The 26,667-nt window shown below is 36.6% G+C and overlaps 1 protein-coding gene across 1 annotated transcript in view; it reads right to left on the bottom strand.

The window, feature by feature from the left end:
- The window catches only part of E(bx) (nucleosome-remodeling factor subunit NURF301 E(bx)), a 693,176-nt gene that overhangs the window by 198,373 nt on the left and 468,136 nt on the right, over positions 1 to 26,667 (bottom strand). The window contains exon 20 of the mRNA XM_090382976.1: positions 4,398 to 4,611. Within this exon, the coding sequence (XP_090239102.1) occupies positions 4,398 to 4,611 (214 nt within the window). The remainder of the gene's footprint in view (positions 1 to 4,397; positions 4,612 to 26,667) is intronic.

Raw genomic sequence — 26,667 nt, 5'->3', positions numbered from 1 at the left:
CCACACTCCACTTTAAAATCTCGTCCTTTATCTAAACCTTGGTTTTCCAATAAATGTGCTAAGGCTGTTCAAGAGAAGAATGTTGCATATCATAATTGGCTTGTTTCCAATTCTTTGGTTTCATTTTCTGTCTGTACCAGAGCTTGCAACAATTATAAAGCAGTTATTAATCAGTCCAAACTAGATTTTGAACAGTCTAAGAGTAGAAAACTTGCTTCATGCCCTAATGATAGTCGAGCATTCTGGTCTCTTGCCAAAGCTATTGGCTGCAACTTTTGCCCATCTCTGCTCCCACCTCTGTCCAAACCAGATGGTTCTGTTGTCACTTCAGCCAAGGATAAAGCTGACCTGCTAGCATCCCATTTTTCTTCCAGCTCATGTATTAATGATCTTGGTAAAACACCTCCCACCATTCCCAACACACTCCATTTAATGGCTCCTGTGGTCTTCCGTCAAAAGGATATCAGAAGGATTTTGATGAATCTTGATGCTAAGAAAGCTCCAGGTCCTGATGGTATTTCTCCACTTGTTCTCAAAACCTGTGCTCCTGAACTTACTCCTATTCTTTGCCGCCTTTTTTCACTTTCTTATTCCAAAGGTGTTTTTCCTTCTGCTTGGAAATTTGCTCATATCCAGCCAGTTACTAAAAATGGTGACAAATCACTCCCATCCAATTATTGTCCCATCACAATTACTTCTACTCTTTCTAAAGTAATGGAGAAATCAATTAACCACCAAAACTATCTAGAAACCTTCTGTCTGATCAACGATCACCATGGATTTCATTAGTGTCGATCCACTGGTAATATTCTGGCTTATGTTACCCATTTATGGCCAAATTCAATGTTAAAATTTGGTGAAACAAGCATTTGCTCTTGGCATCTCAAAGGCTTTCGATTGTGTTTGGTATAAAGGTCTTCTGAACAAGCTTCTGTCTTATGGTTTGCCAATTTTTTTTGTAATTGGTTATCCAGTTTTCTCGATGACCACTCACTGAGGGTGATGGTAGATGGATCTCTGCTTTCTAACTTCTTCCCTAAAGCTGGTGTCCCCAAAGATTCAGTTCTTTCCCCCACTCTTTTCCTCTTGTATATTAATGACCTTCTTCCATTGACTGTAAATCCTATTCATAGTTTTGCCGATGATAGCACATTGCATTCCACTTTCCATTTTGAGAAACCCTGTCCTACTCAATCAGCTTCAACTTCTCGAAAATCTGCTACCAATTCCTTAAATGCCGATCTTCAGGTAATTCTCCAGTAGGGCAAAGACAACCTAGTTGATTTCAATCTTTCTAAATCTCAGTCCTGTCTTATATCTTGCAAAAAGAATTTTTCTGCTCCTATGCTTATCTTTGGTGGCACTCTGATTTCTAGGCAAGATGATATATCTCTTTTGGGGATTACCCTGACTTCTAATCTCTCTTGGCACAAGCACATTACAAATATTGCTTCCTCTGCATCTAAAAAACTTTGTTTTCTCTTTCTCTCTCGGCGTTACTTTTCTTCCAAACAGCTACTCACTCTGTATAAATCGCAAATCCGCCCTGCCATGGAATATTGTTCCCACATCTGGGGTGGTGCCCCCAAAACCTCTCTCAGATGTCTTGATTCCATTCAGAAGAGGGCAGTTACGTTAATTAATGATTCATCTCTAACAGTCTCTCCACTCGCTTTCTCATAGACGTACTGTTTCTGCTGCATGCCTCTTCTACAGATACTTCCATGGGCACTGTCTTCTGTCTTTCTGAGTTGGCTTTTATAATTCCCGCTCTCTCTTTCAAAACAGTAAGAACACGTGTCGCCACCAGCCAACATCCATTTACTGTCCAATTTCAAACCCACAGAACCAACTTTTCATCTTCCTCATTTATTCATTCAACTGCCGTTTTCTGGAACAATCTTCCTTCATACGTATTTCCTGAAAATTACAATCTACAGAAGTTCAAGTCCAATGTCAACAAATATCTTCTTTCGTCTTCTCAACCTCCAACCTAAGCATGGTACTAAGTACTATAGGTTCTAATACCTCTCGTGTTTGGGGTTCACATAAAAAAAAAAAAAAAAGTACATGAGGGAAGATATATTGGCCAGCAAGTTTGGCCACAACAAAAACAATGAAAATAATATTGGCCAGCATGTTGGAGCAAGATCAGCAAGACAGATCCAGCTTGTTGTGTTCAATGTATATTTTTAGCTTGTAAACACCTAGCTGGCAAGTTGTCAATGTTGAGGATGATGATATGCAATACTCATCCAGTTGGTTATTAAATGACCTTGGATCAACTATGTGTTTTGTAATTTTCTTATTCATTAATTGTGTGAACTTTAGTATAGTGGATTTGTGTTGTCTCAGATTTAATTTTGTAAAAAATGAGCAGTACAAAGGACTCAGGCAAGTGGAACAAGACAAACACCATTCATTTCATAAAACTCTTACAAGAGCACCAAAGGAAAAAAAAAAAAGATATGCACAACAGTGTGCCACTCTCCATCTTTAAAAGTTGACTGAAAGGCAGGCTTGATTTTCCATACACCTCAGAGCAGGCTGGTAAGCCGTCTGTTGGCTTGTCCTATCATAAATGCTTGGAAAATTTTCCCAACACAGTGGGTAAAAACATGCCAGCTAAAATCTGGCAAACGATATGAATTAATGAAATTTTTGAACACACACACACACACACACACACACAGCAAGAATATTCTCAATTCCTCGACATAACATGGCAAAAAGATTATACACTAGATGATCCAAATGACCCCCAGAGTTACCAAGAGGTTCAGTCTGGTAGACTGTCTAGAGGCCAACCTGTGAAAACCATTTTAAACCTGTATCCTTGAAATGTAAGGAATAATGAAAGTCACTATGATGCACATCATGGTTACAATTTAAACATGGTTTATGCCACTTCAAGTAATACTGCACCAGGTGATGAAGGCACTACACCTTGAATACTTGCTTACATTGATTTGTATCTGGATGGTCATTTACAGTACAACAGCTATGATATGATCCAGATATGATTCTAACATGATATGCTTCTACATGCTGTAAAACACTTGTATTTTCAGCATATAGAACCTTTACGACTTTCTTTAAGATCAACTGAATGAAACACAAGAACTGATGGAAATTAGTTGCCATTACGAAGCAAAACTTCTTTTAAACTTAATTTTGAAGCATCTATGAATAAACGTCATTCATCTGACTTATGCATGACATCTAGTTCTTTCAGAAGTCCAATAATGTCCTTGAAAAACACGCTGTCCTCTGTAGCAAAATATTTCGAAAACTTTTCATGTCTTTTTTCGAAACACTGAAATCTCTGTTCATGCTGCAAGTATATTCCACTGCTGTAACCTAGAAACTAACAGTTCAGCTTGTTCTTTCGGCAAATTTAAGTCTCGAACAAAATAATTCAATTCATCTTGTTTGATTACATGTACCTCACTAACCTGACTGATAGTCGACATCTTGTTTAGTGGAGGCTTCCAGTGAATCCTCAACTTGAACTTGAACACTATTATCTTCCCCACTACTGTTTTGAGAATAGATTTACAATCCTGAGAAATGTAATAATCAGTTAACACTTGGAAAACCTTGGCACCAAAAGGTTTATGCCAAGGTTTTTCAAGTATTAACTTGCTACAAAAATCTTCACCAAAAACACTAAGAACCACGGTAGAAGTCTGATAATGTTTATCACAAGAAAATTGAGGCCAGAATCAATTGCTAAAATTAAGATGATTAGCTTATATCTCTTAAAATAAACCAGTATGTCATACATTACTGGCTACATAATGCGAAAATGTCATATTTTTGTAAGTAACTTCTTCTATATTTAAGGAACTGTGATATGATGTGAAACTATCATGGTAATTTTCGAAATCTAAGCATAAAAATTGGTTAAAAACGGCATTTAAGTTCTTGGAGGTAAAAATCATGTTGGCTAGTGTTATTGAGTGCTAAACAGAATAATGCCATGTTATCCCAATTCTTCACTGGGGTAGTGAATTCTGACATGCGAATTAAAAAATATATATATAATAATACTAAAAAACCCATCAAACAAGAAATTTCATTATTCAAATAAATAAAATTTTTTCCTTGACATTTCAAGGTACCATTTATTTGCTCAGTGAATACCAGCATATAAATGGGTATATGACTGAACCAAACCTGGTCCCAAAACAAACTCTTCTATTTATATCTATTATATAAAGTAGCCTTACCAAATACAGCTGGAGGTAGCATTGTCACTGGATGCAGTTAACTGCTATCCTTGATCTTTATTTGGGATAAATAAATTATACCTTTCTTTTAACTTTTATTTATCAGATAAATTTTAACAAGAGTGTAATTTTTATATACAGAAAACATATACATAAAATACTAGCCTTTGACTATCCTCCTTTTGCTCTGGAGTCAGAGTCTTTATCTTTCCTTTATCTGAAGGTGAAGGGCAAAGTTGGGTGATGATTTTACTTGATGTAACTTTACCTTCTGCCTCCAACTGCTTTTGCATTTGTTGTTGATGATGTCGCTGAAGGGCAAGAAGCTTTTGCTGTATTTCTGGAGACGTCTGTTGGTTCATTAGTGCCTGACGCACAACTGTAAATAAAATTTTTTATCAAATAGTGAAATAAAAATACTTACACCATAAACTGTAGGAATGAACAGATCTAAAAATAAATCTAAAACTAGATTTATTTTAACTAAAAATAGATCTAAAACATGGGCTTAGCAAATGTCACAGAATTCCATTACAGTCCATTACTCTTCTTATAGCCCCACCTGCCCCACTTTTCCGTTTCATAGGATTGATCATGAAACCAGAGGAAAAGAGTGCTAAAAGTATGAATGTTATAATACAAGCTTATTGTATAATCAACTGTTCTCAAGGAGTTACAGTAAAGTCACTATTCCAATGGAATTATATTGCTTTGGATCTCATTAGTCAGTCATAACTGCTTTCTGTACACAGCTTAGTATGCCAATCAACCCAGTTTGCTTATAGTTATGTGTGTGAGAGGGTTTGTTGTTTGTTTGTTTTTTGGTTTTTAGGAGCATTAGTAACTAAGGCCATATTGCTCTGGGGATATGCGATGGTCATTCCCTGACCTTTCCGCATCCTCCATATTTGGTGGTCACGGGGCGCGAACCCCGGTCTAATCAAGAAGCGTGTGCTACACACTGCTGCTCCTGCCCACCTGGCTACGGAGGCACCACGGGAGAGGGAATACCCAACATGTATACAATGACTTAATATAGTTGTCAGCTTGGAAGCTTTTGACCTACACAAAACACATGTATACTCAGCTTTCACGGCTTGAGGGTTTTTTTTTTTTTTAAAGACAACTATGTGACTTTCTGCATGCCATTAAAGAAATAAATTTATACTTATACCTGCTAACTCATTTAGCATCATATTTAAATGGAGAAAGGGATGTGAATCTGAATAGATGTTTTGTAATACCAATACTAATGTATAGGAAATATCAAGCTGAAAGGGAACAATGTGGTCTTCTAAATCTTGAAAAAAGTATATTCATTGATATTAAAAACATAAGTTAATGAACTGTATGTTCACGTTACTTCATGTTTCTTTTGTTGCAATAAAGGAAGACTTCAGCTCTCCTTTAAGCATAAATAATCGCTGTACAGGCATTCCTCACTCAACCCTCTTAATAAATTCTCAGAAAACAGCATAAGTGATGCCAATCACTTATGCTCTGAAACTGAGAGAATTTTTCTTATAAGAATTAACATTAACAGACTTAATTTGTCTGTTAATGTTAACAGACTACAAGAAATGCATCAATTTGCAAAGTGAGGTAAATTTTCCTCTACAACAATCAACTGAAACATACAGAGTGAGTCAAAATTAAGTATAAAATGCTATATCTCTGAAAATGCTATATCTCTGAAAATGCTATATCTCTGCTTTGCTATATCTCTGAAAGTACTGAATAATATGCACTGCAGAAATTACATCATATATTCAAAATATCCACCACCACCAATATGCAAAAATTATCAGAAGTGTTTCCTCAACAGCCAGGGGTGGTCATGTTTTGGCTCATAAGCATAATTTTCTGCAGCCACTCACTTGTTCTAATTGTGCCTGCCACTAATAAAAACATTTTTGAAAGTCTTTCTTTTGTGAATGCATTCAGTGGTACATTATATTTGAATGGATTCCCTGAACTGACTTGAATTGTTTTTTTTTTTCATGTTCTGTTTTAACTTTAGGACTGTCAAATCAGGTGTAGCACCACGAAAATCATATCAGATGTAGCACCATGAGATGTTTTTGTCAGTGAAAAACTGCTGGATGGTAAATGACATGTGATGCAATGCACTGTCATTATGCCAATAATTTGTGCCATTTTTCGGGTTGTTTACGGTGGATTCATCTCTCAATTGTTTTAAAGCTCCTTGATAGTATGCTGCACAGTGATAAATCATTTTGGGACGATGATGGATGAATAATTCTGATAACATTGTATCCTTGTCAACAAGTGGAATTAGCATGACCTTTACGTGTGAATTTCACTACCATGGTTTTCTTTGACCCTGGTGATGAAGTTGTTTCCAATGGGTGCTTTGAACCTTGGTCTCTGGTCTATTCATTAACTCAAGATTTCTCGCTTATTATAATTTTTGTTAAAAATGATCTAACATAGCTTGCTCGAACAATCTCTGATGAAATGAGAGTCTCAATGCTGTCTTCAAGCTCAAATTATAATGCACAGATCAAGCCTGGTGTTCAAATCCTCAGTCAAAATGATCTGAACCAAATGAAAGCGATGTCTTCTCAGCAATTTCTTGAATGGTCAGTCGTCAAATGAATAAAATGATGGTGAAGACTTCGCCGATGTTTCAATAATTTTGGGCCAATGATGGATGACTGCTTCTTTCTTCATCTTCAAGCAAAAAAAAAGTTTACTCATGAAACCTCTGAAACTGCTTAATTTTTTTTTCTTTTTTTTTTTTTTTTTTTTTTTTCTATCATCATATCATCTCTGTAAACTATAATAGGCATTTCATTTGTCTTTTGGCTAATTTTCCAAGTTTATGACAAAATTGAATGTTTGCATTCAAATTTTTTCCATTTTCACTACATGCAACAAATGAGAAAATTAAGTCTTCGCCAAGCAGCTTTCCACTATACTGGTGTGTAACATGTTGAAACTTAGTGTGTGCATGCTCAAAAGATATCTGCAAAATCTGCTCACAAGAATTATAAGTTCATTCACTGAACTTTTTGATTAAACCTTGTATTTTTGCAATTCCAGTTAAATTTTTAAAGATAGCTTATGAATGCCACATTGAATATATTTATTTTAATATTTTTGTGACTTAAATTAACATTATGACCAAAACATCATGACCATCCATTGGTACTTGTACATTAAATTAATAATGTACAAGTATATTGCAGATATTTTTATACTTCTTACTTCTATAATTTGTTTATAAAAGATTTTGAAACTGAATGCTACAACACAGGACTCAGAAGGTAATGGCTGTGGTAATTTCTCTAAAAGTCACGAGTTCACTACTTGCACAGCCTTAGCATGTATTCCAAGGTCACTCTTGTGGATAATCCTAGTTCAAACAGACTCATGTGTAACAATTTTAAATTAAACCTTTGCATATTACAGAATGAAACTGAGTAACAGAAGAAACGAAGTGATGCTTTAAAGAGGAATAAAACACGTAACTTACTTTCAGGGAATCAAATATCTAGTGATCAGACAGGTGATGCCCTCAAGGCTCATAAGAATAGAAAGACTGATCAAAGGTTCTGGTCTGGGAGTTAGCTTTATTGGAGAATTCTACTGTCAGGGAAGTGGATAACATTTTTTTTAAACAAAGATAAATGGACTACAACCAAGGTATTATATTTGCCAGAAAGTAAAATTGATAATGTCACCAATAAGTTAGCAGTTTACAATGGAATAAAGAGAGTATCATTATTCACGTGGAACAAATGATAGTAAACGAAGTCAAACTTATGCCATACTGTATAAATACAGAGGTATTTTTAAAAAAACGCTGAGAGTTAATCAGAATGCATCTCTTCTGCTTTTATGTGCAGGCATGATAGAAGGTACTGCATGCTGATAGCTTTATGGATCAACTCAAGACTTCAAGAACTCCAAAAGGCTTTATGGGGAAAACGTTTTTATTAGCATGTCCTGCTCCAGTAGCAGGGCCCCCCCCCTAAAACAGTGCACCACAATCTGGAATACAGATGAACATGGTTGCACCAAATCAAAGCTTTCCAGGGCTTACACCTCATGAAAGTTTCATATATTTATATTACTTTAATACAAATAATGCTTTATATCTGTCATGAATCATATGTGCAAGAAAACTGGGAAGAACTACAGTACAAACAAGTCAAAAAAAAAAAAAAATTTTTCGCTGCTTTGAAGCCTGCCATGTTTTTTTCTTCTTTCGATATGAAACTTCTTTTAGGCATTTGTTTCCAAAAAAGTCCTGTTTCAGTTATGTTAAAAACTTGTTCAGCAGCATAACACCCTCTTCAATAATTTTAACAAGTTCCTTGCTGAAAGTTTTGGCTCCTTCTTGAACTGCACTTGCGGCTCCTCACTGGATTGCTATGTTGTGTAGGCTATAGCGTAGCGCTTTTTAAATCTATCGAACCAGCCCCTAGTAGCATTAAATGGTTCAACATTTTTTTCGAGGTGAGCTTTTTTAGATCTTCATATAGGCTAATCACTTTTTCTTTAATAATAATTGACCTTAACAGAATTCTGCACTGGATATTATCTTCAATAAATTTATTTAGAAGTCTCTCCATTTCAATCAATCATAATAGTCTAAATTGACTAGGGCCAGCCTGGTCAATTTAGTTGCCTTTTCCACTGCTAAAATTAATTTAATTTTTATATTTGTTCTTACAGTTGAACCTGCAAGTCCTAAAGTATTGCACATATCCACTTGTCACTGACAGGAATCGATTTGCTTCAAAAAGTCTAATTTAATTTTCAAACAAGCTTTTTCTTACCTTTGTAGTCTTCGTACCATGTCCAGACATTGTTGCTGTATCATGCTTATCCATCATTATTAACTCTTCGAAAATGTAACTACAATTATCTTTCCTCAATTTGAATTTATGCCCTCTCAGGCGATTATTCTGAGCAAGAGGAAAAATCCTATCAGCATTGAGTATGTTTAAATCATTCAAGGCTTTATACACCTCAATCAGATCACCTTGCAGGTGCCTAGTCTCGAGACACTGCAATTTGCAAAACTTAAGCCTTTCTTCGTAAGAGCAACCCTTTGTTCCATTCACTAATCTTGTTGCCCTTCTCTGTACTCATTCCAACAGCTCTACATCCTTCTTAAAATGAGGCCTCCAGACCTGTATACAGTACTCAAGGTGTGGCCTGATCATTGTCTTATACAAGAGGATAATCACCTCCTTATCCCTGCTAGAAAAATTCCTGTATATCATTGACAGGACACCATGAGCTACTCTTGCAGACCGCCTGCACTGCTCAGAAAACTTCATATCTGCCTGCACAATTAGCCCCAGGTCCTTTTCACTCTCTACCACTGTCAGTATAGTACCATACAGTTGATACATTACTCTGGGGTTACTGCTTCCCATATGCAGTACTTTACATTTGTCAATGTTAAACTTCAGTTGCCACTTCTCAGCCCATCTGCTCAACTTTTCTAGATCCTGTTGCAGCAGTGTATTGTCTCAGAGTCTTCTGATATAGTAGAAATGTTCTAAGGATACAATATTTTAAATAAACAGGAATCTAACAGCAGGATAGTAAACAATACAAGAACACTTAGGTCGAAACTGTCTTCAGCAATCTGAGGAATAATGGCAATATGTTTAATATAATATTTTATATTTATTATGTGTTAAGCCTAGTTAGGAAAAACTAATGGAAAAATAAAAGCCCTAATGGAAACTTAGTGTCACCCAAGAAATATGGGATGATGAGTTTTACTATGATATGCACAATGTATTTAGGAAAGACAGACAGGAGAGAATAAGTGTGTGGATCGAGATTGGAGGAGGAAATCATGTTATTTGTCAAGAGCAGCCTGTGCATGGCAAGATCATTTCCAGTTTCAGAATACTGCATGCCAACACTGAGTCTCTAAGAAAAGGATAAAAAGAAAAGTAGGATATGCTACAAAATTGTTATTGGGTTTTTTAGGTGCATCAGTGACTTACACCATGTTCCACCATTATGTATCATGGCTGAATATACTGTATATGTAGTATGGTTATTTCATCATAACACATATACAGTATATGCAACCATAATATATAATGGGCTGAATGACTGGAATAATTCAGGGGGGGGGGGACCTATCTAAGATAAGCTAACTACATTCCTAATCGAAATGTTATTAACAATTCTTCCAGGCTATGACACAACTTGAACTCAGACCTCTTGAAATGAGTGACATGTGGCAAAGCCACTGTACCGTCATGGAGCATGATATGCTACAGACCAGAGCAGTGTGAAGAATATATATGACGAGAGCCTGTACTTTCAGATCTGGATTTGCAGGTGCTAATGTTAACACTTGTCTACACGTGCCATTGAAGATGGTGCAAGTAAATGAGTGTCCTGTCATGGGAGATTTTAATCTGCTCCTTGTTAATTGGAATAAATAGGAGGAACTCGCCAAGGGCGAAAATTTTTAAATCAGTGAGATGATTGTTACCTATACCAGGCTTAGTATCATCCATAATCCTGGTAGTATTACAGGGCTGCAAGTATGGAAACACTTAGCAAGAAGTGATCACAGGGCCCCAGGTGCCAAGCAATTATTAGTGTAACCAAGTGATTCAAAGCGATCTCTATAGTGTACAAAGCAAACAGATTCCTTGTGGTTTTAAATACAGTTTTCCATATTTAGTTATATGGCATAACACTTTTGCAACAAGAAATAGGCAGAGTTTCAGAAGAGAAATTCAACTTTCTGTTTCTTGTTAATAACTAACCTAAATTTAACTGCTGCTTGATTCCCCTTTTGACACTGCTAGTACTGCCCCATCATGGGGCCAGATACCCTGAAAAAAAAAAAAAAAAAAGTATATATATCTTTCTAGGTCTCAAAAGGAGCAAAATTATCTCCCCTACAGGATCTAAGGATTATATTCCTTCTATCTCATGACTAGTTGTGAGACAGAAGACTAGCTCATGCAGTGCTAAATGCCAAAAAATTGACACTGTTAAAAGAAGAGCTCCAATGCATCTTGTATTGCATTCTACTGAAGAACAGTCTCTAGGTAATCTCTTGCCTTTTAAAATTCAGAAATACCTAGAAAATCTCAGCAGATCTCCAAAAACAACCAAGCATTTTAAATCTGGCGACTTGCTCACTGAGATGTCAGACACATACCAATCAGAACGGTGCCAAAATGTTAATTCTTTGGAGGATTAACCGTCACTGTTTCCCACATGCTACTCTAAATACCTCTCGGTGTGACAGCTAAGTAGGATCTCATAAACCACTCAGAAGAAGAGTTGAAAAATGAATTACAAGACCAGAGAATTGTGCAGGCATATAAAGCACATATATACTCAATGGGACAATGCTCTAGTTCTGACCTGGAAGATAATCCTGACATTTCATAGCCCCCAAACGTCCATCAAAGCAGGGTAGTAACTCAATTGTCAAATAAAACTGTACATTTTTAACTCAACATGTTTAAAATGCCAAAAATTTGCCCATTCCCAAAATGTCAGCAAAGGTTACTGTGCTGCTTGCATTTCATGTGCATACATTCGCACGGGCCATAAAGCAGAGCAGCACAAATGTCAAATTGCAATAGCCAACAAACTGCTAACTGCAGAGGTTGTTCCCTCTGGTTAAATGAAAAAATATTCAATGGGTCAAAGTCAAACATAACACACCAATCACTGCTCTGCCTACTACTAATTATCCAAAGTACTCAAAAAGCGATGATACTAAAAAATTGACTCAATAGGTATGGAAATCGAAGGAAACCCTCACCAAGAAGAATCAGTTCTCGACCTCTCCCCCAGAGGAGGGGATGGACAAGGAAGACTACAGTTCCTGAAAAGAAAATCTGATTACCATAAACCATCAGCCCCCTCGACATAGAGGGTTGCATTAAACCCAAATAATGCCCAGTTTCTTTCATTCAATGAAAATGCAGAGGTTATTGCAGAAACCTTGATGACATTCAGAAGTCTTCTCCAGCAAAACCCAATTGCCTTTTGTCCTCAGGAAACTACAGTAACAGCTTCTGTTACTATCTCATTTAAACATAATGCCACCTTTTTTTTTTTTTATACGAAATTCCCAAACACGAGAAGTATTAGAACCTATAGTACTTAGTACCGTGCAAGGATTGGAGGTTAAGAAGATGAAAAAAGATATTTGTTCACATTAGACTTGAACTTCTGTAGATTATAATTTTCAGGAAATATATATGCAGGAAGGTTTTTACAGAAAATGTAAGTTGAATATAACTGAATAAATTACGAAGAAGAAAAGTTGGTTCTATGAGTTTGAAGTTGGACAGGAAATGGATGCTGACTGGTTGTGGCATGTGTTCAGACTGCTTTGAAAAAGAGAGAGGAATTACAGAAGCCAATTCAGAAGAACAGTGCCCATGGAAGTATCTATAGCAAAGGCATGCAGCAAAAAAAAAAAAAAAAAAAAAGAAAAAAAAGAACATCTATAAGAGAGAGATTGGCAAGTCTGTTAGAGATGAGTCATAATTAACATAATCGATCTCTTTTGAATGGAATCAAGAAACCTAAGAGAGGTTTAGGGGGTACCGCTCAGATTTGGGAACAATATTCCATGGTAGGGCGGTTTTGCAATTTGTATAGCGTGAACAACTATTTAGAAGAAAAGTAAGGCCGAGAGCGAAAGAGAACACCCAGTTTTTTTGATGCAGAGGAAGCAATATTTATAATGTGCTTATGCCAAGAGAGATTAGAAATCAGGGTAATCCCCAATAGAGATATATGATCCTGCCTAGAAATTGGAGTGTCATCAAAAATAAGCATAGGAGTACAAGGATCCTTTAAGCGAGATATAAGACAGGACTAAGTTATAGAAGGTCTGAAATCAACTAAGTTATTTTTGCCCAACTGGAGAATTATCTGGAAATCAGCATTCAAGGAATTGGTAGTGGATATTCAGGAAGTTGAAGCTGTTTGAGCAGGGCAAAGTTTTTCAGAGAGGAAGGTGCAATGTGCTATCATCAGCAAAACTATGGATAGGATTTCTGGTCAATGGAAGGTCATCAATGTACAAGAGGTTGTTGTTATTTGGTTTTTATGAGCATTGGCAACTAAGGCCATATTGCTCCAGGGATATGCGGTGGTCATTTCCTGACCTTTCCGCATCCTCCGTATTTGGTGGCTCACGGGCTCGAACCCCGGTCTAATAAAGAAGCATGTGCTATGCACTGCTGCTCCTGCCCACCTGGATATGGAGGTGCCAATGTACAAGAGGAAAAGAGAGGACTGAACCTTGAGGAACACAACCATTGGTGGAGAAGTTAGAAGACACAGAGCCAGCTACTATTACCTGCAGTGAGTGGTCAGAGAGAAAACTGGATACGAATTACAAAAAACAGTTGGCAAACCATAACATGGAAGCTTATTTAGAAGACATTTATGCCAAACACAATCAAAAGCCTTTGAAACGTCAAGAGCAACTGCTTGTTTCACCAAACTTTTTCATTGAATTTGTCTGCAGATGGGTAACATAAGCCAGAATGTTACCGTGGATTGATACTTAAAGAATCCATACTGGTGATCATTGATCAGATGGAAGTTTCTATATAGTTTAAGAGTTGGCGGTTAATTGATTTCTCCATTGCTTTAAAAAGATTAGAAATAATTGCAATGGGATTAATTGGATGGGAGGGATTTGTCATCCTTTTTAGAAAATTGCTGGATATGAGCAAATTTCCAAGCAGAAGAAAAAACACCTTTGGAATAAGAAAGTGAAAAAAGGCAACGTAGAACAGGATTAAGTTCAGGAGCACAGGTTTTGAGAACAAGTGGAGAAGTACCATCAGGACCTGGAGCTTTCTTAGTATCAAGATTCATCAAAATCCTTATGACATACTTTTGACGGAAGACCACAGGAGGCATTAAATGAAGCGTACTGGGAATGGTGGGAGTGAGGTTTACCAAAATCATTAATACATGAGTTAGAAGAAAAACACGATGCTTGCAGGTCAGTTTTATCCTTGGCTGAAGTGGCAATAGAACCACCCGGTTTTGACAGAGATGGGCAAAAGTTACAGCCAATAGCTTTGGCAAGAGACTAGAATGCTCAGCTACCATTCGGACTAGAAGCAAGTTTTCTACTCTTAGCTTATTCAAAATCTAAGCTTGGACTGATTAATGACTGCTTTACAATTGTTGCTAACTTTGGTGTAGGATGAAAATGAACCTGGTGATTTGGCTACAAGCCAATTACGATATGCGACATTCTTCTTTTGAACAAGCCTTAGCACATTTATTGGAAAACCGGGGTTTAGATAAAGGGTGAGATTTTAAGGTGCAGTTGGAATAAAGGATTCCATCCCTACAAGAATAATTTTACTAACATGATCTGAGCAAATGTTGACATCAGAAGTTTTGAAACGGTAATCCTACCAAGGAAAAGAAATCTTGCAGGTCATCCCATTTTGTATTCATGTAATGCAAAGCACTACAAGTTTGGGAAAGGCTCCATTGGAGAAAAGAACATCACCAAATTGTGATATAAGGTGGTGCTTAGAGGACCACTTACATCAACGTGTACTTAGAATTGTCTGGTATTCAGGTAGGTAAATGAACAATCTGTGCGAGGTCATTAGCAATTGCAAAAGCCTCAGCATCTCGATCAGCTGGGTCCATGTGACTAGAAAACAGAAGCCAGCTAGAGTTGTGAACAAATCACCAAGCAAAATTACCTCACTGTTAACGTTGAACTGGAAAAAGTCAATTTGCAAATAGAGAGGAAATCAAAGAGTTCCAAGTGATTAGTGGAGTTGGGAGAACAATAGAGGCAACAGATGAATTTTACAGAATGTGGTAGAGAGATACTTTAAGCCAGAAAAGATTGATAAAGGAGATTCCAAATTACTGTCGCTGACAGGGAATATCAAAATAGACACATGCAGAAGTACCACCGAAGTGAAAGGAATCACATAGCAAACAATCTGGACAACTGAGATGAGCAATGGTTGAATAAACCAATAACTGAGATTCTGTCAGAAAAAGAACATGATGTCCATTTTCTGTCAGAAAATGGACATCATTGAGATTAGGACTGAGACCACGTATATTTGTGAAATGAATGAGGTAGTCTGTCATATAGAGGCACATTTACCACCCTGTCATAATCAGACAGTCAAATGTAACTTTGCAAAAGAGATTGGGAAAAATACAGGCAGTTAACAATCCTAACAAAACAGTTGTTTCAAATGTATCAATTAATACTGCTGTAGCTTATACAATTCAAATATTGCAGGCCACCTAAACAACAATACCAAGACTGTCCACAAGTCACTGAATACAGCCAAAACCCTTGTGGAATAATGAATGCAACCAAGCCAAACAAGGGAAAAATAAAGGCCGGAATAACTTTTGCAAGAACCCTACTGCCAGAAATCTAGTGCAGTTTAAAAAAAAAAAAAAAAAAAACAGAGCCAATGCCAGATGCATTTAGCAAGCAAGCAAAAGAGAGTAATGGAAACATTTTACTTCAACAATTAGGTGGCCCACTAAAACACAAACCATCTGGATAAATATTGATAAAATGTATATTAACTATGCTCTTTCACATCCATGATCTCAAGACTCTTGGGAGTGTTTTTCTCAAATCTCTGCCATATTCTAGTACTCGCCATTCTTCCAGAAATTAAAGCCGATCCCAAATTTTGAAACTGACCTCCATCAACTATAACTGTCCTTTCACCATAATCAAACTATGGCTTGCTCTTAATAGCTCAAGACCTAGTGCTGCTTGACTTGATGGTTCACTATTCCATGTTAAAAGAGAATTTTAGACCTCTTGATTCAAACAGAAAAGATTTGTTTCTGTTTGACTACAGAAACAAATCTGACCACAGTTTAGCAATAATTCTCCAGGCTTCGGGGTAACCTCTCAAAGTATATAGAAAACTTTCTGAAGAAGTGGTCCTTCTAGGTCTGCATTCAGTCCACCCTCTCTTTTGTAACTTTATCCAAAAAAGGTGTTCCACAAGACTCAACTCAGTTACTAAGACTTAATGAACTCAGTAACTAAGACCATTCCACCCACTGTTTTTATTACTTTATATGCATATATCTTGCTACTCTCAAACCATGACAATGATCAAGAGTACTCTTAAGAGGATTACAACATGGGCTGCAGATATGTTTTGCATATCATCTGAAAAATCATTCGTAGTTCATTTCAGTAGAAGACGTAATCTCCAACTTGACCCAGTTCTATAGCTTAGTGACTACATCATACCTGTTGTGTGTACTATCCGATTTCTGGCTTAACCTTAGACAAAAAAAAAACTGGCCTTTTGTGACCAAATCAAACAGCTTAGAACCACCTGTTTCAAGAAATTAAGCATTTTGAGAATATGATCAGCTATATCATGGGGTACTGTCATACACTTCTTCACTTACATCATGCTGTCATAAGTTCAAGGTTAGATTATGGATCCCCAGTTTACAACTCTGCTAAACCCAGCATGAATGCTAACTATCACAGTGGCATTGCTCTTGAAGCCTACTGCACATCTCCTGTTTAGAGCCTTTAGACTGAAACTCAGGATCCTCCACTCACTCACTCACTCACTCTCACTCTCTCTCTCTCTGACAAATTTTACTACTAAATTATGCTATCAAAATCAAAAGCCAACCTGTGCATCCAGCTTGGAAATATCTATTTACTCCAGATTGGGAGAACTTGTATGCCATTTATCCAGCAATAAATTGGCCAAGTGGCATACATCTTTGCTCATTACTTAATAATTGTCAGCTAGATCTTTCTAAAATAACCACTGCTAGTTCCAACACTCCTCCATAGCCTTCTGTCCCCACAGCATGTGACTTGTCCTTACAGGAAAGGGGGAACTACTCTTTTTCAACAGAATATGAAACAGCTTCATAAATCACAAAGATGACACATTCTAAAGTAAAAGCCATTCTCACTTTACAGCAAACCAAAAAACCATCACAACTACCTACATGATCATATTCAGAACTTGCTGACTGATCTAGCTAAGGATGTAAAAGTTATAAAATTTTTTGGGTCCCTAAGCCATGATGGAATACCTGGCAATGATAGTGCTGACCATGCAGCCAAATTTACCATGGAACCAGGTGATCCTTCTTTTAAAACCCTTTTCACTGATTACAAAAGTTTTGTAATAAGTCAAAGTATAAATCACTGGCAAAATCAAGAAAGCAACAAATTCCTTCAGATTAAAACAAATCTCCAGTCCTGGCCATCGAACTTCTGCTTGAATCAAAAGGAAGAAGTCACATTTTGCAAGACTAAGAATAGGGCATACACACCTTACTCAATTTTATCTCCTTTCTTCCTGAGATTTGCCTTTTTCTATGCATTTTCCTATTAATGACCAACAGACAGATTTAAAACAACTTTATTAAAATATAAGTTAAAACTGATATAAATAAAAGTGTTATACAGGTAAAATATAATATAAAATACAAAAGTAGTAGCTTTTGGGGCGAGGTGTCCCTTCTTCAGCTAATCAGTGAATGGCATGCTACACACACACACACACACACACACACACACACACACACACACACACACACACACACACACACACACGCGTGAAATATACCATAATGGAGTTGACTGGGCATGATCATGGATCATGTGCCCAGTGCAGGCAATGTAAAATTGTGCACTCATGACGAATGGTGGTGCTCATTGCACTGCAGAATTGTAGACTCCATAACGGGGTGCATATGTACTCCCTTATTACAGTTCATAGTACTGTTGTAGTTGACTATGTGCAGTGCCTCAAGCCATGAGTGCTGATGGCAACCACGTGAGTAGTCTATGATCTCTATGTTATGTCAGGGATCAAGATTGTGTTGCTCGACCCAATAATGCTCAGCAATGGTGGAGCGTTCAAAATTAGCAATATGGAGAGCCCCCCCCCCCTCATGTTCCAACATATGATCTTTCCATCTCCTGGCAGTTTTGCCTATATAACATTCCCCACAATCTGGACGTAATGCGATACACCGAACCACTAGTAGGAAAGAAGGGGTGGAAGTTTTTACCTTGAAAATAATGGAACGTAATTTCCTACCAGAAAGTTGCACACACCGCATATGGTATGAATGCAAAATCCTGTAAGGGGGTTAATAGGAAAATACATAGTGATATGCATCCCGAAGCTCAAGGCCAGTTTTCCAATCTGCCTTTTTGTCAAAACTGTCATAGTCAAGTCACAATCCAGCATATCATAGTTGACTGTCCTCTCTATAAGGGAGTACAGCAAACCACATTCTTATCAATGCATGGAGCCCAAATCACTCCTAATTTGAAACAAATTTTAGACAATAGATGTGATATCAATGCAGTTTGGACTTTCCTAAAAAGATACAATGCTAAATCTCACATATTGAACATATCTCACTTTTAATGATAGCTGTTATTTCCTACCATTGTTTGGCACATAATGGCCTTTAGCTGCCATTGCACTTGAAAACCCCCAATAACAACAAAAACAACTAGTGATCACAGAGTGCTAAAGTGATTGATGACAAGTGAGGGTCTCAGCTGTTAAAGGTAAGGACAGGGGCTTAATTTCAGGAAAGGGCACTGTCGCAGTCTAAGATGCTACATGGCCTCTATTAACTAGTAAGATAGCATGGGTAGGGAGAATACAAGTGGATAACACTACCTGACAAAAAATTTTTTTTGTCATACCTCTGGAACAAAAGTTGGTTATTCTGAACAAAATTAATGTCCTGATTATGAAAATATCAATCTTTTACTTCTGATATGTCTACATCAAAAGATATATGCATTTTTTAAATTCCTTGTTTTTATACAATATCAGCATATATGGTTGTAATTATTACACACAATATATGTTACTTAGACATGTTTCCCACTCAATGATTTCCTTTTATACTTCAGATTGCATTCCAATTTAAGGAACCAACAGTAATCCTTGGTATTGTTTTTCCATTGCAGATACATCCTGGTGGAAGCGCTTTCCTTGTTCATCACTGACATCTGCTAAGTTTTCAGGAAAAAAATCCAGATGGGAATGAAGGAAATGCATTTTAAATGACATTCGACACCCCATGTTGTAACATTTCAGGAAGTTTGTCACCGGTTGCTCATAGTTCTCTTCTTTTTTCTTTCTGAGGAATCCATGTAGCCAGTTCAACATCAGGTTTCTTAGTCTCGAAGACCTATGAAAATTTCTTCCTTCAGTTTTGCATGAGATAAATTTGGAAACATTTTCAGTAAATGTGCAAATCCTCTGTTTTCTTTATCCAGTGCCTTAGTGAAATTCTTAATCAGTCCAAGGTTGATATGTAAAGGGGGAAGAAAAATCTTTTGTGGATCAACCAATGGAACATACTTTACATTGCTTTTGCTGAGAATATATTCATCTCTCTTGTCCCGTGTATATATAATGACATAGTGTTTAGCTGTTGCATGACTATCCCACAAACACAGGGATGGCAAAAGGTAATGCTCTCAACTTCCCATATAACCACAGCCTTAAGTTCGTTGTACAAGTAATACAACAGATATGAGGAGCCCAATATTTTTCTTGGTCACCGATCTTGCAGCCGAAGTACAATGAATATGCAACTTTTGTGACATTGTATATTTTCTTCCTCTGAGTTTTTGGGGTTAAGTGTCCACAAACATAGCAGAAGTTGTCTGGGTGATTGACGCAAGTTCTGTGCTTTGTCTTCTCCATTTCAACAATGCATTAACCTAAAAACAGTAAAAGCAATTGGTAAATTTGAACAGAAGGTGAATTCTAGTAGTGTAGTTTATCATGCACTATATATTGAACAGTTAAATGGTGTAATAAAATTAATAAAAACACTGTCTTGTCTGGAAAAGTGCATTAAAATCAAAATATACTATATTGCAAGAACAGTAATGATGTACTTGCTTAACTTTTAGCTCAATAAACAAAACCAATCAAAAGTTAATAAATTTAAAAATTGTATTTCAAACAGTAATGATATCTCTGTACAGAATCCAGCTATCTATCTATATCTTAAAACTGAGATGTGATAGGAAATTTTTATAATTGATTTTTAAATTCTATACATAAAACTTGATCAGAAACAACCACTGATTTGTTGGAGGTAAAAATCATGTTGGATAGTGTAATCGGATAACTTTAAAGCTGCCATAGTGGAAGCAACAAATACATATATACTATTGTGAAAACAGAATGAATACAAAACTGACAAGTTTAATAGATGAAAGTATGGACAGTTATAATCAGTGGTGGCTCGTGATTCTGCTCTGATGTTTGTGCGTGCTGAGTCTTAAAGTTACATTAAATTGCCTTGGTTATAAGACATGTAGACATACACAGTAATAATAATAAGCAAGTCAAAAATACTACAAAACATTAATTAGACATTTACCATTAACAGATTTGAACTTTTATTTAAAAACAAAATCCATTCTTTGGTTTTTATTTGTTGAAAATAGATTAATAACTTTTTCATTCAAGTTTGGTGCACTGTTGACCAAGCTTTTCTCTATTGAAAGCAATTCTTGAGCATTTAGCACTTCCTGATTCATAGTGCTCCTTAAAAATGTTTTTATTCTTTTTAATGTCGAATGGCAGTGTTCAGGCTCTGAAGTAGTCATCAGGAATGGTCAAAAGAACTTTTATGAGTTTTGTAAGTGCACCTAGAACTTCAGCTAGATTATTTTCTGGGATAAATTTCAGCAAGTCAGTTAATTTGCAACAATTGTGTAGATTGTCTGCTATAGAAAACTTATAATTCCATAAGAAGTTTTTCGCTTCCAATCATGGGATATGCCTCAGTAGTCTCCCATACCTCTTCCCTGGGTATTTTCGTACAAAAAATAACACAAAATTCTCCTTGTTAAACAATTTAGCAGCAATTAATTGCTTTGTAAAAGAATATCTCTCACCTATATATAACACTTATATAGTCGCCTACTTCCTTCGCTTCAATCATGAGCGTTTCTGAAGGATTTTCACAGTACATTGAATTCCTGATTTTTAGAATGGCATTCTTAAAGTTTCCTATATATTCGCGTATTTTAACTGCCTCAATTTCTTGAGACTGCATTTCATTATAAATAACTTCCACGTGAGGCATTATCTGATGGAAAACCAGAACTCGAATTTTTCATTACTCAAGATGTGCAAAATTCCAGTTGCTTCTGGAATCATCTTATCTACATTTGCTGTTGTTTGCAGTTCCTCCATTCACTTTTTTTAAGGATTCAAAATTTTCATAAACGCTGTATATTGAAGTTCCATCTTGTAGGGGAAGGTCGGGCAACATGGCTGTCCATATGCTTTCTGAGAACAGAGAGAGAGACACACACGCTGTGGTGATCTCGAGAAAAATGTTGGCATCAACATGAGGTTCGAAAAAGAATATTCTTGAATCTCAGGTACTACTTGCTGCATTTCTCATTATCAGATTCAGTTGGTGTGCATAGCAGTGAATAAAATGTGCATTTTTGTACACTTCTTTTATTTTAGCCTGAACTGTACCTTTCTTGCCTTTCATTACACTTGTGCCATCAAATGTCTAAGCAACCAGTTTTTGGGTATTTCCTTCGAGGATTATGTCTAATTGATCTAGAATGCACTTCAATATTCCGTCTACCGTTTGGTTTTCTGGAGTGAAAAAAAAAAAACACAAAAACACTAAAAAATGTCTTTATAAAAAAAAAATGATTCAGTTCATATCTCAGAACAATTACCATTTGTATATGTTCTGAAACATATGTTGTGTCATCAGCCATGACAGCTACGAATGAAGCTTCTTTAATTTCTCTTTTTATTTCATTCCGACATATTTGCAGCAAACAGTCAAGAATATCATTCTGAATGGTTTTTGAAATACCTTTAAATGCTGCATTACTTTCTAAATGGTTCTTTAAATTGGAATCTAATGTACAGGTGAAATTTATTAATCCTCTGAATACTCCTGGATTTTTAGAATTGTCTTTTTTGTCATGTCAAAGTAAAGAAATTTCAAACTATCCACAAAATTTAATGCAGTCTATTATTTTAGATAATACCTCATGATTCTTGGTAACTTTTCTGTTATGTTTGCAGATCAAAAGTCTGTAGGCCTCACTAAGCTGTTCTTTAATATTTACGCTTCCTAAAAGCGATAGTGAAATCACATTATCAATATGTTTCTTTGAACTCTCATGTTTTAGAGTTTTTTTATTTCATTCTGTTTATGTTTGTAAAGCCACTTTTTGTCCACGTTAAGTCACCTCCGAACAGTAAACATGGAAAATAAAATGCATTTTTAACTTCACAACCACAAAGCCAACTTTTCCTTTGGTACCATTCAGTTTTAAAACTGCGAATATATTTCTTATATTCATTGCATTGCAAGATCATCCAGACAAGACTTCACTTATAGCTCAGACACAGCATGGGTTTGTTAAGGGGAAGTCTTGTCTGACTAATCTGATTGGATACTATGATGTAGTCACAAAGGAACTGGATGCAAAGAATAACTTTGATATCATATATTTGGATCTTAGAAAAGCCTTTGATACTGTTCCACATGGAAGACTGCTGCACAAATTGGAGCAGTGTGGCATTGGAGGCAAATTGCTGCTATGGATAAAGGGATGGTTGAGTGGGAGAAGACAGAGAGTGGTAATCAATGGACACTGCTCTTCGTGGACTAATGTTATTAGTAGAGTCCCTCAGGGTTCAGTGTTGGGTCCATTGTTGTTTTCTGTATTTATAAATGATACTGATGATGGTATATCAGGCTTAATGTCCAAGTTTGAAGATGATACAAAGGTTGGCAGGGTTGTTAATGACACTAATGACAGTACACTGCTGCAACAGAATCTAGAAAAGTTGAGCAGATGGGCTGATAGGTGGCAAATGAAGTTTAACATTGACAAATGTAAAGTACTACATATGGGAAGCAGTAATCCCAGAGGATTATTTTTTTTAATTTTAACAACAATCCTCTGAATATCAACTCTGTGGTACCACACTGACAGTGGTAGAGAATGAAAAGGACCTGGGGGGTAATTGTGCAGGTAGATACGAAGTTTTCTGAGCAGTGCAGACGGTCTACAAGAGTAGGTCATGGTGTCTTGTCAATGATATACAGGGATTTTTCTAGAAGGGATAAGGATGTGATTATCCCCTTGTACAAGGCAATGGTCAGACCACACCTTGAGTACTGTATACAGGACTGGAGGCCTCATTTTAAGAAGGATGTAGAGCTGTTGGAACGAGTACAGAGAAGGGCAACAAGATTAGTGAACGGAACAAAGGGTTGCTCTTATGAAGAAAGGTTTAAGTTTTGCAAATTACAGTATCTGGAGACTAGGCACCTGCAAGGTGATCTGATTGAGGTGTATAAAGCCTTGAATGTTTTGAGCATGCTCAATGCTGACAATGCTAATGGGATTCTTCCTCTTGCTCAGAATAATTGCCTGAGAGGGCATAAATTCAAATTGAGGAAAGACGGTTGTAGAATAGATGTGCGGAAGTTTGTCTTCAGCCAGCGGGTGGTTGATTGCTGGAACAAACTTCCATCTGTCATTGGAGAAGTTGATAGCTTAAATAGATTCAAGGCAGAACTTGACGAACATTTGGAGTGAATGGATGGGTGAAATAAGGTTTTTTTTTTTTTTTTTTGGCTGATGCTATATAAGCTTGCTTTTTTGCATTATGTGCCTTTGCTAACACTAATGCTAATAGTACTAATCAGGCTTTATTATTACTTATTCCCTGATAAGAAATTTGAATCTCTGGTGTGGGGCAGCCTTCTTTTTTAATCGCATTTTTTTTCTTGGAGATGATTGTGAAAAATTAAGTTGCTGAAGGTTATTCACTGTCACGCAATGTACTTCATGAGGGAAGCATGGAGGCCATGATTGAATCAAATTTCACAAAATTGTGTCACAGAAATAACGTTTTACTTACACCTCATAATATAACTTCAACTTACCAAGTTAAAGCTCAATTTGCAATTAAGCTGTAATCACACAATTACACTGTTGAATGTTGAGTATTGATTTAACACTGATATTATTTAGTTACTTAATGGGAATTTGGGAAAATAACAAAAAGACACTGACATTGTGGCTACACACCCATCATGATCAATAATGAAATCTGCACTGCGTGCTTTGATTTGTTTCACCTATAAAAAATGTATATTGGCAAGTTGCCAATGGCAATCAACTACCAGATATTCACTGGAATGCAAAATGTGTCACTGCCTGGTGTGCAGTGAGAACTACGGTTAATTAAACTTCAATGTTGGAAACAATTTCATGTTTTTATTCGTTTATTATTGAAATGATTACTGGAAATAGAGGATGCACATAATATATGCATATTTAAATAGCTGGGGGTGCTGCAGTGCCTATGGACAAAATTGTGCGTGCCGCCCCTGGTTATAATCAAAACCAGACCTCTCCAACAAGTGGCATGTATGCCACAATTAATTCAGAAATAACAGAATTTTTTTGCAAGAATTTTAAATTGCCTTCAAATCACTAGGTAGTTGAGGCCGAGGGAAGAGAGTTTGGTAACCAATGGGCATTCACCAAAGTGGACTGGTGTAGTGAGCAGGGCCCCTCAGGATTCAATGTTCAGTAATTCTCTTCATAACTCATCATTAGTTCCAATTATATTCTCTAATCATTTGCCCTACCATAAGCTTACAATTATTCATGAATACCACATCCAACTCTGTTATTTCTAAAAATTGCTGCATCAACATTAGACTACTCAGAAACTGAGCAACTCTCTCTTCTTGTTCTTGCAAATAAGAAGAGCCCCTTGCATCAAGGTAAATTCATGTTAAGCTGTCTCGCTAGTGCAGAATTCCTCTAACAGTGGGTTTTAAGTTCAATACAAGAACTAGTTTGAGTCAGCTTAGGGTAATTATTTATAAACAGCCTTGCACTGTAGAATGCACCACTACCACTAAGTGATCTTGTGGCTAATTTGTTGTGTTATAACTCCCTCCAAATCATCTATTTTTCAATGGTGTACTCAGTTCTCATTCAGTTACATAAAGTTCTGGGTGAGTAAGCCTGGATTCAGTAAATCAGCTAACTCCTGTATTTGTTGTGTTTGTCTGACTGTCACATTATTTACAAAGTTCATCTAACACAAACGACAATTTCAATTGTTTAAATTTAAATTACATGCTGGGATGGATGTAAATTTAGGGCCTGGTGCTAATGATTCTACTAAATAATAGAGCCAGTTGGCTGTTCCATATGAAACAAAGTGGAGTGTAGCAGCAACATCAGAGACAGTATTTTCTCACAGTAACAGTTGCATCTAATATAGGTAACACAGCGTTGTTTGAGAGTATTTTGGAGACTATCTCTCCAGAAAAAATTCATTATATACGAATGGGCAATTGTTACAAAGAAAGTGAAAAAAGTCAGGATCTTCACAGTTATCCCAAATGAAAATTTTGTCTTGGCAGACATCGTCAGGGTAGATTGTTGTTTGTTTATTGGTTTTTAGGAGCACTAGCAACTAAGGCTATACTGCTCCGGGATATGCGGTGGTCATTCCTTGACCTTTCCGCATCCTCCGTATTTGGTGGTGACGGGCTCGAACCCCGGTCTAATCAAGAAGCGTGTGCTACGCACTGCTGCTCCTTCCCACCTGGCTACGGAGGCGCCTGGTAGATTGTTGTATAACTGCCAATGTGGTAAGTATTTGCATATCAGTCATAGGCCTGTATAAACTATCTTTCATTACAGAAAATCTGGTTCAACTTTTCTTCTAAGAATGATATAATTACAACATCCACTAACACTAACTTTTTTGTTGTGTATCACAAAATGTAATACCACAAACAATTTGCCACAGTTATAATTTCCGGTATTACATTAAACAACCATTTCAGCACTCTCTAGTTTATAATCATGCTATCAACAACATTCATATTTTTCAGCTTTAAACCTGCTTCAACATTCTTATCAATGGACGTTCCCTTCCATTCACTCCTGGCAGTGAGCTAACTTTCCTTGTTCAAGACTGTTCTCAATCACTGTACTTATTAACTATCAAATGTTCAGAAAATAACAAAAATTTTCTTGCTTGTTATATTCAATGCTTCTTGAATATCTCAAATACAGTGTTCCTGATTATCCGAGAGAGAGAGACTCCTCAAGATGTGTGTCAGTGAATTTTCTTCAGGGCTATGTCATTATATCAAAATCCCAATGACTTGTATATACCAAAATTTTGTTAATGCACTGCAGCTCCGATTCCTGAGGTGATTTCTTCTTGTTCTTCACTCTCTTTGGTTTTACATGAAGCAGTAACAATATCTTCAGCAACCATACAGTGAAAACCTGGTTCACACGAATCACTTTGCAGCCACTCATCAATTGGCTGACATATTTATAACT

Source organism: Mastigoproctus giganteus, chromosome 10 (genome assembly GCF_048544385.1).
Source record: "Mastigoproctus giganteus isolate SK-2022 chromosome 10, ASM4854438v1, whole genome shotgun sequence".
NCBI lineage: Eukaryota > Metazoa > Arthropoda > Arachnida > Uropygi > Thelyphonidae > Mastigoproctus > Mastigoproctus giganteus.
The sequence above is the reverse complement of the archived record's forward strand: the minus strand, read 5'-3'. Positions and strand labels throughout refer to the sequence as shown.